This window comes from Callorhinus ursinus, unplaced genomic scaffold, assembly GCF_003265705.2.
Source record: "Callorhinus ursinus isolate GAN/ISIS: 27379988/994484 unplaced genomic scaffold, GSC_fseal_2.0 scaffold13, whole genome shotgun sequence".
Taxonomy (NCBI): domain Eukaryota; kingdom Metazoa; phylum Chordata; class Mammalia; order Carnivora; family Otariidae; genus Callorhinus; species Callorhinus ursinus.
The window spans coordinates 15,490,603-15,505,718 of NW_027397075.1; the positions used below are offsets into that span (position 1 = coordinate 15,490,603).

The window sequence follows — 15,116 nt, forward strand, 5'->3', positions numbered from 1 at the left end:
GTGATGGGAAGGCAGAGGGGCGCACTCCTAACAGGAGGGAGGTTTTATTGTCACAGCAGAAAAAGGCAGAGCTAGGACCTGTTCCATGAGACGCTGGGCTGGTGGGACCTCACCCACGGGCTCCCCACTGTGGCCTGCAGGCAAGGAGTGCAGGCTACGGCACAAATGTGGCCCACTCCAAGATGGCAAAACAAACATGATGCCACCTGCATGTGCAGGCTTCCTCCCCCTGGGGCTGCTGGGGCTCACACCCACAGTCAGATTCCATGCCAGCCAGTAGGCAGACGCAGCGTGAACGCTAGGACCCCCCCTCCCCACACTGGGGGCTACAAACGTGTCTGCCCAGCAGCTGCCTCCTTCTGTGGGTAGCCAGTGAGGGAGATGGAAGATTTGGCCAAGGGGCCTGTTCCTGCGTGGGCGCGGGGCAGGGACAGGGCAGCAAGGTGAATGGGTACTCGGTCTTCAGCAAGGCAGTTCCCGGCACCCCATGTGGCCTGGCTTCACACAGGGAGACCCAAAGGCCGGTGGGCAGCTCCTCGTGCAGAGCAATCTCTCCAGGGGGCGCCACACAAACCCTGTGTGACCCAGGCTGAGGGTGCTGCTGCCCGGCTTCCCGTACGGCCCTGGTTCACCGGGGCTGCTGGCTTGGGCGAGGGACACAGAAGTGCAACCCCTCAAGCCAGGAGATGCTTGGGGTCAGCCTCAAGAACGTTGAGTGTGTCCTAGAGGGGTCCCTCCACGCCATGACAGGGTGTGGCCGCTGGGAGCACCAGGGAGGCCTGCCAGCTCACCTCCCCGGGAACGGGCATGGTGGGCAGAGTCGGGGGCTCTGGGTGCGATAGGAGGGGGGCTGGTGGGCACTGGGTGGCCATCACTAGAGGTCAGGAGGCGGGTCCCGAGGCAAACACAGCTGGTGATAGAGCAGAGGCCTGTTGGCCTGGCTGGCTGCCCCTGTGTCCTGCTGCTTGGCACCCCACCACCTCAGGGCCAGCAGGACATGCACAGGCCTCAGACGACTGGGGGCAGGGAAGGCAGAGATCAGGGACGCTTGCTGTCCTGACGGTCCACACCTTGGCAGGGAGGAGGGCAGACTGTGGCCGCGGGATGGTACTGGGCAGGCCGGCGACCAGGGCCCCTCAGGCCTGCTTGTCCCCTCTCTGCCTCCAGGGGTAGATGAGCTCTCCGAAGAACAGCTTGCGGCACAGGGAGCCCCAGGGGTGCGTGGGGTGGCAGCCACAGCTGGGCAGGCGGTAGGTGTGCACCACGCGACCGTAGGGCAGGGGGTTTATCTGGAAGCACAAGGGCAGCGCTCAGCCAGGACGCGGCCCCCAGCTCCCTGAGGCTCAAGCTTGCCAGTCCGAGCGGCCCCTCACTGGGGGTCCCTGGGATGTCTGCTGCGGGGCAGCACCCACTCTGTCCAGATAGGCGCTCCCTGTGCTCCCCAGGGGCAGGGTGAGCAGCTTGAGAGGGAGCACTCGGACCGAGGTCAGGCATGCTCTCCTCTGGGCAGACTGCAGGGATGCGAGGTGGGCCAGCCTGGAGGGGCGCTGACTCCTCGCCTGCAGGACTCACCTCCTGGGAGCCTCCCAGGCAGGGCCCGGGAACATCCCGCACCCTTGAGAAAACCATGCAGGGCCCCAGCGGCCTCAGCATCTGACCTCTCCCTGAGACATGGCCCTTGGGCCAACCCCACCAGCCCCCAGCGAGTCACCCAGCAACCCGCCCACTCTCGCACAGGCCAGAGGGACAGTTTCAGAGAAAGAGTGCGTCCTGAGGCCTTCGCCAAGTCCGTGCTCTTCCTCCTGGAACAAGAGCCCATGGGGCTCAGGGCAGGAGCCCGGGCTGGTGGAAGGCATCAGGCACAGCCCAGGGGATCCCATCCAGGCACCTGCTGAGGGAGGTTCCAGGCAGAGGGGGTCACGGTGCCCAGAGGTCTTGGGGGTGAGGGAGCCTCTCCTTGAGGCCCCACCTGTCCGCTCTGTTGCACCCGTGCTGCCCTCCCCCAGGGCAGCCGCTCCAGAATATAGGCAACATCATGGCGGGGGGCGGGGGGGGTCTGCCCAGGGACACAGAGGCCTCACCTGCATCAGGAGGCGGAGGGGCCTGCCAGCCTCATGCTCCAGGACTCGGAACTTCACACCAGCTGCAAGGACAGCAAGGTGCCTGTGAGGCACACGGCCCTCAGCAGATAACCTCCCGGGCCTCCTGCCCTGTACACCCGTAGAGGCAGACCTGGGCACAGGGGCTGTGGTGGCAAAGGCCCCTTCCTGTCTGAGCGGCACTCAGAAGGCTGTGGGTGGTCCGGGCCGCACACCAGGCTCACCTCTCCGCACGCCTCCCCCAACCTCCCTGTCCGCCTCCCCTCTGCCGGCTGCCTGGCCAGTATCAAAGCCTCTGCAGGACTTCACTGAAAGACAGAAGCTGCATGTCTGGGAGGCGGGGCAGGGTCAGCTGGGCCTCGGGGCCTCAGGCTGCACTGCTTTCCAAATGGGACGTGGCTTCTCCCACAGAGTGGACAGGGTCCTTGGTGGGGCGTGGCTGCCATCTAAACGTCTTCCAAATTCTGTGTGAGCGGCGACTTGGGAACCCACTGTGCCCCTGGCCTGTAGTTTGGGCTCCCCAGCCTGGGAATTTCCAAGGCAGAAAGTTCTTGAAAAGAGAAGCAGGAGCTAATTATCAATTGATGAAGAGGCCCCAGGGCAAACTCGGTGAAAACGAGAGGAGGCAGCAGCATCTGTGGACTTTTATGTGAAGTTAAAACAACTCTGCTCTGACCACAAGCTGCAGGCTGGGGGAGGGAAGATGCTGGGTCTCAGGCTCCTCGCCTGCCTGGTCCTGGCACTCTGAAGTATGGACACAGGCTGGGGTCACTGGCATGGGCCACCTGGGGGTCTGCAGGGGAGGTGACCTGGAAAGAGAATTTAAGGGCGCGGGGAAGGCAGACTAGGTCCAAAGTGCACGGAGCATGCAGGTTCAAGTCCTCTGGTCCTCCGCGGGCTGGAAGCAGCTGCTGGGAGCTTTGGTTTCCGGGCTGGGCTGCAAACAGCATGCAGGGCCTCCCGGGCAGGCTGCTCAGCACAGGGGTCGGCGGAACAGCTGCTGGATGGGGGCTGTACCAAGAATGCCCCATGCTCCCTGATGTGTTCAAAACCCCTCAACGGGGATGGGCCAACTCACAATGCTGTGACCAGTTAGGTCAGCCTTCCCCGGCCTGCAGAGAGGTGGCCTTCCCTCAGGGGCATCTGCCTACCTAGCGGTTGGTGTCAGCATGAAAAGAGGGGCAGCCACCTGCAGAGGGGGACAGCCAGGGGCAGCTAGGAGGGGGTGCTGTCCCGCGCACCATGGTCTGTGGTCACACAGATCTGGCCAGCCCAGCGCCCTCCAGCCTGGCCTGTCCCCTCCAAGGTTGAGGGGCACCAGCAGGCACACAGTCCCACACGAGCTCAGAGGGACGCTTCTCTGAGCCACATTCAAGTACCACCTATGCTACTGCAGACAGACGTCAGGGCAAATGTTCACGCTCGTCACAGAAGAAGGTGACAAAGAGGAAGGGCTGCCTCTGTTGCCTCTGAACCCCCCAGCTCACTGCAGGCCCAGTGGACATCAGGGGTCTCAGCCGCCCCCACCACCCGCACCCTGCACACCACTGCTTCTGCAGGGCCCGTGGGTGCACCCCACACACAGACCTACCCGCAAGCCTGTAGGGCCGGCAGAGCCGGAGGCCGAGCGAGTAGAGCGGCAGGGAGTTGATGAGGTCCACGAGCAGATGCATCAGGCCCTGCACAGCCACCACCAGAAGCCGGAGCTGCAGCAACAGACGGCACTCAGAGCTGCACCAGGGCCGTGACTGCAGCAGCCCAGGGGTCCTGGCCGCGACGAAGGGTGAGCAGGGGCTCCAGACCCCTGGGGAGGACACGGATCGCATCCTGAGGAGGGCACAGCTCCCACCCTGATCCTGAGGCCCAGCTATGAGGAGGCAGGGAAGCAGTGGGCAGGGGCAGCTGACCCCAGGGGAATATGCTACTGGCCCCTCGGCTGGGGCCAGCTGGGTGCCCCTCCCCGGGGCCCTCCGTGCACCCAGCTGTGTGTCCCAGAGCTGGGGTAGGACCCCTGCCCACTCCAGGGCCCAGCACACAGTGCCCCGAGAGTCTGGAATAGCCATGGCCTCTCTGGGGTAGTGGTGGATGGCCTGCCCACAGCTGCCTGGCTGGCAGGCAGGGCAGGCAGGGATCACTCCAAGCACTGTGGGCAAGGCCCAGTGGCCAGGTCAGCCAGGAGCCTCTCGGCTCACCAGGGTGAACACCAGGTAGTACAGGGCCGTGGTGGGCAGGAGGAAGACCAGGATGGTGAAGAGCAAAGTCCCAATGAACAGCTACAGGGAGAAAGAACACCACCGTCAGCATCAGCAAGAGCCCCATGCCAGGGACAGCCCCAGCGGCACGAGCCACAACTCCACAGCCCATCCCCACCAAACCCACCCTACAATGGAGCAGAAATGGGATGCCTGCCAACAGGACACCTGGGCTTCCGAGACAGCTCAGGAAAACCCGCTCATGACAGTTTTCTCCAGTACGGGGCGGGATGTGTCCGCATGCCATCCAGACTCAGTGACACGCGGGGAGACAGAACCAGCCAACAGGGCGTGAGCACATACATCAAAGGTGGGAGGACAAGCATGCCGTGCAGGGCAGCACACAGGGTCCACCTGGTCAGCCCTGGTGTGAGCCGGGTCCTGTGCGTACGTCATGTCCATGCCCCACCGTCCAGGAGCTCCCTGGTGCCCAGCACCCTCCTCACAGCAGGGTCCGCCTCCCACCTGGGGCAAGTCCTGCTTGGAAGGGCTCCACGTGCACCTTGCCCCCTGCAGAGCCCTCAGTACCCCAGGCTCCACGCTGACCCGCCCGCAGGGGAGCTGCCCCATCACAGGCTGCGCAGCCACACTGGCCAGGCTCATGTAGAGAGGGACCAGGTGGACGGGAGCGGGGAGGCTCCCCCTGCACCCTGCCCGGCCTCCCCCTGCACCCTGCCTGGTACCTGGTCCAGGTCGTAGGAGCAGGAGTCCACTCGCTGGCGCAGAACATTCCACTTCTTCCCCCGGAACAGACGCCAAAGTGAGGACAGGCCGCAGATCTTCAGACAGTACAGCCTGCGGGGCATGGGCAGCGTCAGGGCTTGGGGGGTGCCGAGGGCCGGCCTGCACGAGTGTGGCGCCCACACCCACCTGGCCCCGTAGACGTAGAAGCAGTAGATGTGGAAGGTGAGCAGAGCAATGATGTCAGACAGGATGGACAGGGCGACCGTCAGGCCCAGGCAGGCTGAGAGGCCCACGTGCCACAGGATGCGCTCGATGAAGGGGGACATGAGGTGGATGTAGCCTGGGGGGATGGGGGTTGGCTCTGAGGGGGGCACCCAGGGAGGTCCTGCCCTCCCCCCCCCCAATTCCTCACTGAGGAGGGGCGCCTGAGGCTTCTGGAAACCGTGAGTGATGGACTTCACTGCTGGCCGTCCCTGGGCCGAGCAGCCAGCCCAGCAGAGCAGGTCTACACACACATACCCGGGACGGCAAGAGGACAGAAAAGCAGGGACGGAGGGGGCGGGATCTGGCCTGGCCCCACCCCCTGCACTGGGCGGGGGAGCATTGGGGGGGCTCGCTGGGGCCAGGGGGAGCCAGCACTCACTGATCCACAGGTGCAGGTGGTAGAGGAAGAAGCGGCCCAGCACCTGGTCCAGCGCCCGGTTCATCTTCAGCCCAGCGGGCGCACCCATCAGCCACTGCAGCAGATGCTGGAGCTCCTCAGCCACGTGCTGTAGAGACACAGGAGGAAGATGAAGTCCATAAACTGGGACCCAGCACAGCCAACCCATCTGGGCAGGAAGAAGGTAGTCTGGGTCCTTCTCTCCAGGTGTCTCCTAATGTGATGGGCACATGAGGTTTCCCACACTTGTCTGGCCAAGGAAGCCCTCTTCACAGATGCTCGGGGACCTGGGCCTGAGAGGCTGACAGTGCACCCCTGGCCCTCAGGCCACGGGGGCCCTGATGGGCATCAGCTTTCCTCCATCTCAATCCTCACGCCACTGGACCCACAGGAGAGCTCAGCCCCACATGCCCAGAGGTGGTACAGACCCCGGCTCATCATGAACCTTGGGGGAGCTGATGGGTCTACCCAGTGCCCCTCTGCTGAGGACCCCACCCCACCACCTGGCAGCACGACACCACAGACGCCTGGGCCTGAGCTGGGGGGGGTGATCCCAGGTGACCCTGAGGGTGTTGCGCCCATCAGGGGCCCAGGTAGCAAGTGGGAAGGCTGGTGGGTTCCCTAGAGGGAAGGACAGATGAGGTCTGAGCCACAAACGTCCAGTGAGGGCCAGAGATAGCACAGGGATGCTCACCGGCAAGCTGGGAAGCTGAGCAGCATCCTGGCCGCCCAGGGAGGAAGGCCAATGTCCGGGCACTGGGCTGGTCCCAGGGCACAGGCCCCGAGGACCCTTAGCCTCATCCGCAATGCTGCGGCCATGGCCATGACAGCCCTGCCCCACAGCCTGCCATCCCCCCCCCGCCCCGCAACCCACCATGTGGGCCTGTGAAGGCCTCAGCTGAGTCCGGGGCAGCGAGAAAAGGAACAGAGCATTCTTTATAAATAGAGCTTATCTAATATTTAAAGGATAAGAGCTGAGCGGCAGGAAGAGGCTTTCATTTTTAAATTAAATATTTATATTTCTGCGCAGTTCTGCAAAAGGGAGATCGAAGATGAAGCTGGCCAAAACGCAGAGCATGGGTGAGAAAGGTACAGCAGCAAAGCCCCTGTCCTGGCTTCCAGGCCCTCCCTCCTCCTTCCTCTTGGACCAGGTCTCCCCAAGAAGCCATGGAGGCTCTCGGCCTGTGAGGGCCCCTGTTCATGAGCAGGCTGAGGGTACGGCTGCAGCTGGACACTGATGGGAGTGCCAGAGGCTGCACGCACAAGGACCACCCAGCCAGGCCTCAGCCCCTCGACCACACCGGGGCCAGGAGGCCACTGGCAGAGGCCTGGGGAAGGCCCACGCAGCCAAAGGGACTGCTCCAAGCAGGAAGACAAGCTCCCAGCAGGAGCGACTGGGCCTATGGCTCTGAGGAAGGGAGGCAGAGAAGAGCAACAGGGTAGAAACTGGGAGAAGTGGAAACTGCTGGTACTCAGCATGGGAACTGCCGAATCAGCAGTGGGAGAGGCCTGACTGCAGCTGGACACAGACAGCCCTGGACACATGGAAGGTTTCTGTGGTGCTTGCTGTGCAGAGGGCCAAGCCCAGAGCCAGCTGCCTCAAGAGCCAGGAGCCAGGGACCCTGGGCCTGGGGGGGGGTGTGCTCCCCCGAAAAGCCTCAACCACAAGGTGGAAAGGAAGGTAGAGGCCAGGAGCTGAGATGTGACCTAGTGGGGGAAGGTGGGCATCCGGTGAGCTGAGTGTGTGCAGCCCTGGGGACCGGTCTGGGGTCAGGGACCAGGGCGGCTCCTCTAGCCCAACAGAGGGAAAGGGTCATACGGCTCTGGCCAGCTGAGGGGCTTCTGCTGCCCCCAGGCAGGGCTCTACTCCCACCCCTGGGACACAGGTGCTCTGGTAACTCACATCAGCCACAGGGACGAGGGCCTCCGCCAATGGCCCAATGCGGTCCTTCCCGCGAAGCCATGACAGCAGTGCAAGGCCAAGGGCCACATCGAGAAGCACAGAGACAAGCACGTTGGCCTTCCTGGAAGGAGGGGGCCAATGGGAGTGGGTGGTGAGCAGGGCCTGGCCGGAGGGGGTCAGCGTGGGTGGGCCTGGTGCAAAGAAGTGGGGGGGACATGCGACTGGCCACTATGAAGGAGACCCAGGCGGGGCTGCACCTCATCAGCTGGGTGGGGTTCTCGGCCTTCTGGGTGCTGAAGACGAGCGTGAGCTGCTCCAGCCGGTGCCTGAGCTGCTCGCACACAGAGAGCTTGCTCCAGACGAAGGACAGGGGCCACAACTTGAACAGCCTGTGAAGGAGCCGAGAGGTGGCCGTTCAGGCAGTGCAGCAGTCCTCCTGCCTGCCGGGGAGTGGGGGCCCCTCAGCTGGCACCAACACCCCTCACCGGGCCCACATCAAGACCCTGGAGGCCCTGAACACAACGGCCACAAACCTGAGCTCAGCAGGACAGGGACACTGTGGGGGCGCACGGGCAGGCAGACCAGTGGGGGGTCACGGTGCGCTCGTGGCTGTTAACTGGGAACCTGACCTCCTCACAAAGCAGTGACTCGAGTCACACCCAAAGCCAAGTGCCAAGGCTTCGCCCCAGGAGTAGAGAGAACGTGCTGTCCTGCCAACCAGCGCCTTGCCCTGCTGGATGGTAACCCTCATCAAGGGTCTGCAGGCCAGCCGGGCTGCCCCATGAGACTCATGTCTCACAAGGCAAAGGAAGCACTGAGGTGCTTCTGCACGGATTCCAACACTGAGAGGAAATGTTTGCAAGCAAAGGTAAAGAAAGGGCCCTATTGTCTCTCGGCTCCATGTCCATCCAGACATCCAGAGCCTTGCTGCTGCCAGCAGGAGCCTGCAGGGCTTGTGCCAAGCACAGGGCCGCCACTAGCCATGCACTCAGACCCTCAGGAGGAAGGAGGAAGTCTTCAAGCGGTTCTGAGCCAGCTCCAGGAATGAGTCACGTTCAGCACAGCCATCCTGAACTCCAGTCAAGTGGAAGGCACTGTCTGCACTGAGCACCCCCCGCCCCGCCTGCACGGCAGGGTCCCTGAGGCTCAGACCAGCCCAGGGCAGCCAGGGCCCCAACAGCATCCCTGGGGCTGCCCTAGGGGGCCAGGGGCTTCACTTCTGCACAGTAACAGCTATGCCTCACATAACTGTCACCGTGCTCTGCCCACGGCTCTAGCCTGATGGGCTGATCGGGATCTGCGGCACACGAGCGTCGTTAACCTTTCTTGAGTCCTTCGAAAGGAGATAAAAGCCAAGGACCATCTCTCCCCCAAACTGTACCTTGGCTGACACACACTTTCCTGTAATTCATTCCAGGGGATTGTGAAGATCCAAAACCCACCCTTTGTGTCAAGATCCCCTGCAGCCCTCAACCCAAGGCACTGTACACATGGAGCTGCCAAAGCGCTCTGCCAAGTCAGGCCGGAGTGCTCAGCAGCCCTCGGTCAGCAGGTGAGGCCAGTCCCCAAACCCAACAGCCACAACCCCGGGACCTAAGTAGGGGGCGCCATCGGGAAGCCGGCTTCTCACAGAGGGAGGGACCCCAGGAGCCAGAACACCCAGGGCCCCCAAGAGCTACACCCCTCGGCCAGGCCTGCAGCCAGGAGTATTCCAGGGGACTGTGTAGACGAGCCAAGGCTGGGGACAACCACCGCAACCCACGTCCATCAGTGAGCGGACACTGCCCCCACCAGGGCCAGGGAAGCAGGTGGGACCTGCGTGCCTTCCTTCAGAAGGACAACTCCCAGGCACCAGGCCGCGCAAATACCAGTCGCCTGTCGGCAACAACCTGCGTGTGTTCACGGTCTTGCTCGCCTCGCAGGAGACTGAGCCACCTGAAGTCCACCCTGAACGGCTACCCGGTGGGTCCCATGCCAGTGCTGAGGCTGCCAAGGGAGCGTGCTCTGCCCAGAGAGCAACCACCACCCAGACGTCCCCAGAGATAAGAGGGGAGGTGACAGGAGATGAGAGTGGGAAGCCTAGCAGGGCCCGTCTGGGCCTCCAGGCCTCTGCCCACGGTGGGGGCTAGGTCTCAGCGGCGGGACTTCCTCCCCGCCCCCCCCGCCCTCCGGCCCCAGGGGCACATACCGGCAGGCGCTGGCAGCCGAGACGAGTGACAACAGGCAGGCCAGCAGCACGCAGACAGGGCCCGAGGCACGCTTTGCCAGCTCAGCGAGGATGCTCGCCTCCACGCCGTCTGACTGCCAGTGGCTCAAGCGCACAGGGCCGTCGTCGAAGCGGTCGCTCCGGAAGAGCGCCTCACTGCGCGCCACCGTGTCAAAGACGGCAGCCAGACCCCCAGCACTGGGCGCCGCATCGCCGGCCAGGCAGTCAGGCAGGGCTGCGGGCGGGTGCAGCTGAGAGAGCAGCACCTTGCGCTGGTCGTAGAAGACGAGCATGACCTGGTCCTCGTAGGGGGCGCCAGGGCAGGGAGGCACCTGCCGGCGCGTGGCCTTGCAGCTCCACAACTTGCTGCCCTGCTCCCGGCACAGCTGTAGCCAAGGCTCATGGGAGAAGATGGTGCCCAGGCCCTCCAGAAAGTGGCCCAGGCTCTCCTCAGCCTCCTGCCGGCGGTGGCACCAGGTGCCCAGCACGGCCAGCCCCACGCGGCCGGCCTGATGCACCTGGGCCAGGAGCTCCTTCACCTGGAGGGGGATGAAGGGAAAGTGCACCACAGCCAGGACCACGGCGCTGCTCTGCTCTGGCACCCACCGTCCCACCAGCAAGCCGCTGTCGGCCGAGGCGCAGCACGTGGGGAAGAAGGCCTTGAGCACCATGCCGGGCACGCTGGAAGAGAGGGGACAGGCTCAGTCCGGGGCGGCCCCAGGGCGGCCGGCAGCACCACAGACGGCCCTGAGGACACACACACACACACACGCACATGCACACGGCCACAGGGCCCATGGGGTGGACCCCAGAGGCCCATGTCACATGGGCACGGCCCCTACCCCCATCCCAGGCCGGCCAACACTTGCCCCCATTTCAGAGACAAGCAGGCTGAACAGGGCAGGGGACGTGCGTGATCCCCAGAAGCACTCACGATGGTGTGCGGGGCTGAATGTGAGGGCTTTGTTTTTGTTTTCAAGGAAACTGATGACAGTTTGTTATGTGTAGCACATGGAAAAATGTACAATCTCATTAACATTTAAAGTAATGCACATTAAAATCTAATGAACCTTGATTTACTTACTAAGCTAGTGAGAATAAAGATGAAAATGTAAATGGATTATTGCTGGGCTGAGAGAAACCAGATGCAGGCACACGGTTGGTGGTTGTGGGCACTGGTGCAGGGGCCCCAGAACATACCGGGGGACGTGTCTGTGCCCCAAGCCCACTCCCCGTCTGGTGAGCCCCCAGAGGAGCCTCGGGGCTCTCATGGGGCTTTGGCAGCTACTCTGACCCACCAGCCGATGGCTGTGCCCATCCACCATTTCGGGGCTGAGTTCCCAGCAGGGGACTGACTCTCTTGTCACAGTTGAGCGAGGCAGCTGTCTAAACGTGGGGGGCCTGGAGGATGACAAGCTCCCCACTGTCTTCTCTCAGGCTGAGGGCCGTGCGCCTTCCTCGCCTCTAACCAGCAAGACCGGCCCCAAGTAGCTATGACCCCCGAATTCTGTGGGACCCTGAGCCTTGCCTTGCCCAGAGGTAAGTTCACTGGGGATGCAGGTTTCTCAGCAAGCACTGAGCCCCTCCCAGATGGTGGGCAGCAGGCCCTCATCCAGCAGAGCCCTGAGGGCTTCACCTTGGAGTATGCTCTTTCTCAGACACTGACTGTCCCCACCTTGTTGGCACAAAGGACCCAGCAGCCACCCTGAGCTAAGACCCCCAAGCTGGAGCCCACACCCGAGGGAGGGACGCAGGCCTTGGACGGAGCCCAGGCCTCCAGGCCCCACTGCTTGCCAGGCCCTTGGGGATATACACGTTGGCATGGTGGGACGTGTCATCCATTTGCTATCAGCTGGGGGGCTCTGGGAGGGGCCTTACACAGACACAAACGCCCAGGGCTTAAGGGGTCACTGGTGCAGCAGCTTGCCCTCACTGCAGGGAGGCCAGACTGGGGCTGGGAGGTAGAGGCCTCTCCCGGCAATTGTGCAAGTGGGTTCCAGCTGAAAAGGGTCCTCTGAGCTGAGCAGCTGCACTCCGGAATGTCTCTCCTCACCAAGTGACTGGTGCCGGCAGGGGAAAGCCTGGAGCCCAGCAGCAGCCCCAGGCCAAACCCCCGTGGCCATCACCAGGGGCCCACTTCTCTTCCTGACCCTCCCGATAGGGGCAATTTGAGACGGACAGAGCAGTTCTGCCTGTGAGGGACCTGGGGCTTCGGGTTTACTGACCACGGCGGGGGGCCGGGCATCACACTAAGCCTCTCACTTGAGACGCACCGGCTCAGCCAAACAGCGCTATCATACCCCGCTTGGGGACTCCTTGCACAGGAACTAAGGAAAACGACCCATGGCTACTGTCGGAAAAGAAAAACAATTGGCCTAACAGTGAACAGATGCTCTGGGGAAAGCTGCATCTGTCAGAGCAATGGGGTTTTCACTTCGGGAAAATTCATTGAGTTGTACTCATACGGTTTGTGCATTTTCTTTGTGTGGGTTATGCTTCATCTACAAAGTTTGCCTAAAAAAGAAGAAGAAAAAGCAGCAGCTCCTTATGTCTCCTTATGTCTAAGCTCCTTATGTCTAAGAAGAGCAGAGAGCAGAAGTTGCTGTTCTTATCCGTGGGGTAGCGAGAGAGAACAAACCACGGGGCCAACTCCCATCCCCACCCCCACCTCAGCCTCTGGGAGCGAGGAACACAAAGAAATCTGCTCAGATCAGACGCCCAGAAAAAGAAGAGCAGGCAATCAATAGCGGAGGTGCAGACGGGGGAGGGGGCAGGAACTTGGGCAACGAGCACATCTTTAAAGACCAGGATCCAAAGCAAGGGCCCACGCCTGGGAAGGCCTCGTCTGTCAGGGGGAACACCGAGCTCCCTTCCCAGGTGGGTCAGGCAGCCAGGTCTCTGGGGCAGGGACAGCCCTGCTCTCAGCCCCTGAGGTCATCAGTCTGCCTTATGAGGGAAGCTCTGCTTCTCTCCTCTGCATGAACTGACTGTGGGGAAGAGCCCAGTCATGGCTGGCCAGGGACAGCTCCGCGGCTGAATCCCGCCTCTGGAAGCTACTCCAGAGCTCCCAGAAACTCCTATTACCCCATGTTGTTTCTTTTTGTCTGGCGTTGGGTAAACAGTGCTTTCTCCCCGTCATCTCAGAAGAATGGCGGTGTATCTACAACCCCCAACCGGAGGCTAGAACCCACCACCCCGAGATCAAGCCTGCACGCTCGCCCTACGGAGCCGGCCAGGCGCCCCTACCGTTGTTTTGTGCCCTATGTTCTGCGGACACTGCTGGCCCTGAACGCCCTTCCCCAGGGTCCACCGCGGGGGCCGGCTAGGGGTGTCACTGGGACGCGGCGGCACGGCCGCAGACCACCCACCCAAGCCCGCCCCCGGGGCCCTGCTGTCTCAGGCCCGCCCCGCGACCGGCTGCGCCCCCATTTCACAGAAGAGGAAACAGAGGCTCCAGAGGCGGGGAGGGGGGGCGGGGGGGTGCTGTGCCGCGCCGCCCCTGGGAGGAGCCTCGGGGCCCCTTCCGCCGCCTGGCCCGCGCCCGGCGCCCGGTCCCGCCCCGCCGCGGGAGTCGGGGGGCCCACAGCCCGGGGGCCGGGGCGGGAGGGGCGACGCCCCAAGGTCACAGCGCACGGACGCCGACCCGGCCCCCCCCCCCCGCACGAATGCTCACCGGCTGCTCCCCAGGGCCGCGCCCTCGGGCGGCGGGGTCGGGATGGGGTGGGGGACCGCGTGGGGCGGGCCCGGGCGGACTACAGCGCTCGCCGCCCCCACCCCCGCCGCGGCCGCGCCGCGGGACACGAGCCCCATTTCCGCCGGCTCCCAGCGTTGCCGCGCGACGGTCCGGCCCCCAAAGGCGCCCGAGCTTGCCCGCGGACCCCGCCCGAGCGTTCCGCGCGCGCAACGTTCCAGTCCCTGGAGTCTGCGGCCGGCAACGTTCCAGTCTCCGGAGTCTGCGGCCGGCGTGCGCAGCGTCCTTGTCCCCCACCCTCAGTGTCCTTGCCCCCCAGTGTCCTTCTCCCCCACCCCAGTGTCCTCCCCCACCAGCAGTGTCCTTGCCCCCCCCCCAGCGTCCTTATTCCCCAACAGTGTCCTTGTTCCTCCCCCCCAGGGTCCTTGCCCCCCCAGCGTCCTTGTACCCCCTCCAGCACACCTGCAGTGTCCCCAACACCCCTGCCTTCCAGTCCCCCATCTTCTCACAGCTGCCAAACCTCCCCCATCCCCCATTTCCTCATCTGAGGGACCCGGTGGACCTGGCTTTTGAGGGTCCCCAACCTCACCTTCCACCGGTGAAAGAACCCCCAAGCCCTGTGTGGCGTTCCGGAGGGAGCTGCCTTCCCAGCTCCAGACCGGCCCCCTCCAACAACGGTCTCTGCCAAGGGGCGCCCCCAGGTCCCCTCAGGGCCCAGTGGACTAGGAAAGCTGGGCCCCAGTGGGCCAGCCCAGAGGCAGCAGCCCTCTGGTTTGGTCATCAGAGGGGTCCCTAGCCCCTCCTGCTCCGGGGAGCAATATCCCTGACACCAGTAGCAACAAGTAGAATTTATTGAGCACGTAGTGGTCATGCTTCCTTACACTGACCACTGAAATCCCGCCCCCCCACACAGGCTGGTACATATGAAGGGGACCTTGTCAGAGGCAATGTCCTGGTGATCAGGCGCTGTCCGCTTCCCACTGAGACCCCTCTCTGGAACTAGGGGCCTGGCTGGGCCCCAAATGCAGAGTCCTACCCTCACACCTCCACCTCTTTTGGGCCTCATTTGCCCGTGGTTCTTCGGTAACAGGAGTCCTTCCTCATAGGAGGCTCTCCTGGCTGGGCCACCGCCTGGAACCTTCCCAGCATGCATCACCCATGAGCTTGGAGCCCTTTGCTCCTGGTTTGCCGAGGAGAAAATGCAGGTTCAGCCTGAGGGACGATCTCACATGGGAGAAGTGGACCAGGAGTATGGAGGCTCCCGTCCCAGCCATGTGCCACTCCAGGGTGCCTCTGGGGCGGCCCCTGTTTTGCGTTGCCTTACCTCAGGCCCAGAGAAGCAGCAGGAGGTTCGGCACCTGGGGTGCGTCTGAAGATGGGGACAGTGAAGGGCTGCACCCCTGCCCTGCCCAGCCCAGCCGCACCCTCCTTGCCTGCTTCTGTCTGATTAGGAGCCTGGGGCTGGGGCACCTGGCCCAAGAGCCTGCCTGGGTGAACACTGGTAGCTGCCCAGCACAAGGTCTGCAGGCTTCAGGGGCTGGGCCCAAAGCTCAGGCCTCCTGGGCCCTGACCCAGCAGGGCCAGGGCCTGAGTGGACATGGGGGCCATGAGTGCTCGGGC

General features: G+C 63.4%; 1 protein-coding gene across 4 annotated transcripts; it reads right to left on the reverse strand.

Annotated features, from left to right (window-relative positions):
• Positions 1-18: 18 nt before the first annotated feature.
• On the reverse strand, positions 19-14,918 carry PIGQ (phosphatidylinositol glycan anchor biosynthesis class Q). Of its 4 annotated transcripts, none has more exons than XM_025877675.2 (11): positions 14,821-14,918; positions 9,788-10,486; positions 7,857-7,988; positions 7,600-7,720; positions 5,679-5,805; positions 5,222-5,375; positions 5,035-5,146; positions 4,292-4,372; positions 3,691-3,805; positions 2,082-2,143; positions 19-1,289 (listed from the first exon to the last, which is right to left on the reverse strand). In XM_025877675.2, the coding sequence occupies exons 2-11, from the start codon at positions 10,474-10,476 to the stop codon at positions 1,137-1,139; spliced, it is 1,746 nt and encodes a 581-aa protein (XP_025733460.1). In that variant the 5' UTR covers positions 10,477-10,486; positions 14,821-14,918; the 3' UTR covers positions 19-1,136. The 4 variants fall into 4 exon arrangements, with proteins under 4 accessions (XP_025733460.1, XP_025733459.2, XP_025733461.2 ...); XM_025877674.2 differs by lacking the exon at positions 14,821-14,918 and adding an exon at positions 13,479-13,642; XM_025877676.2 differs by lacking the exons at positions 4,292-4,372; positions 14,821-14,918 and adding an exon at positions 13,479-13,645.
• Between the last annotated feature and the right edge of the window lie 198 nt (positions 14,919-15,116).

Bases quoted from the DNA above. Each gene is read 5' to 3' on its own strand.
- PIGQ (XM_025877674.2), bottom strand. From the start codon at position 13,615: ATGGGGCTCGTGTCCCGCGGCGCGGCCGCGGCGGGGGTGGGGGCGGCG. The intron at 4,373-5,034 runs GTACCAGGCAGG...TTCTCCCTGTAG, and splicing joins GCTCCTACGACCTGGACCAG to CTGTTCATTGGGACTTTGCT. The intron at 3,806-4,291 runs GTGAGCCGAGAG...CTGTTGCTGCAG, and splicing joins ACTACCTGGTGTTCACCCTG to CTCCGGCTTCTGGTGGTGGC.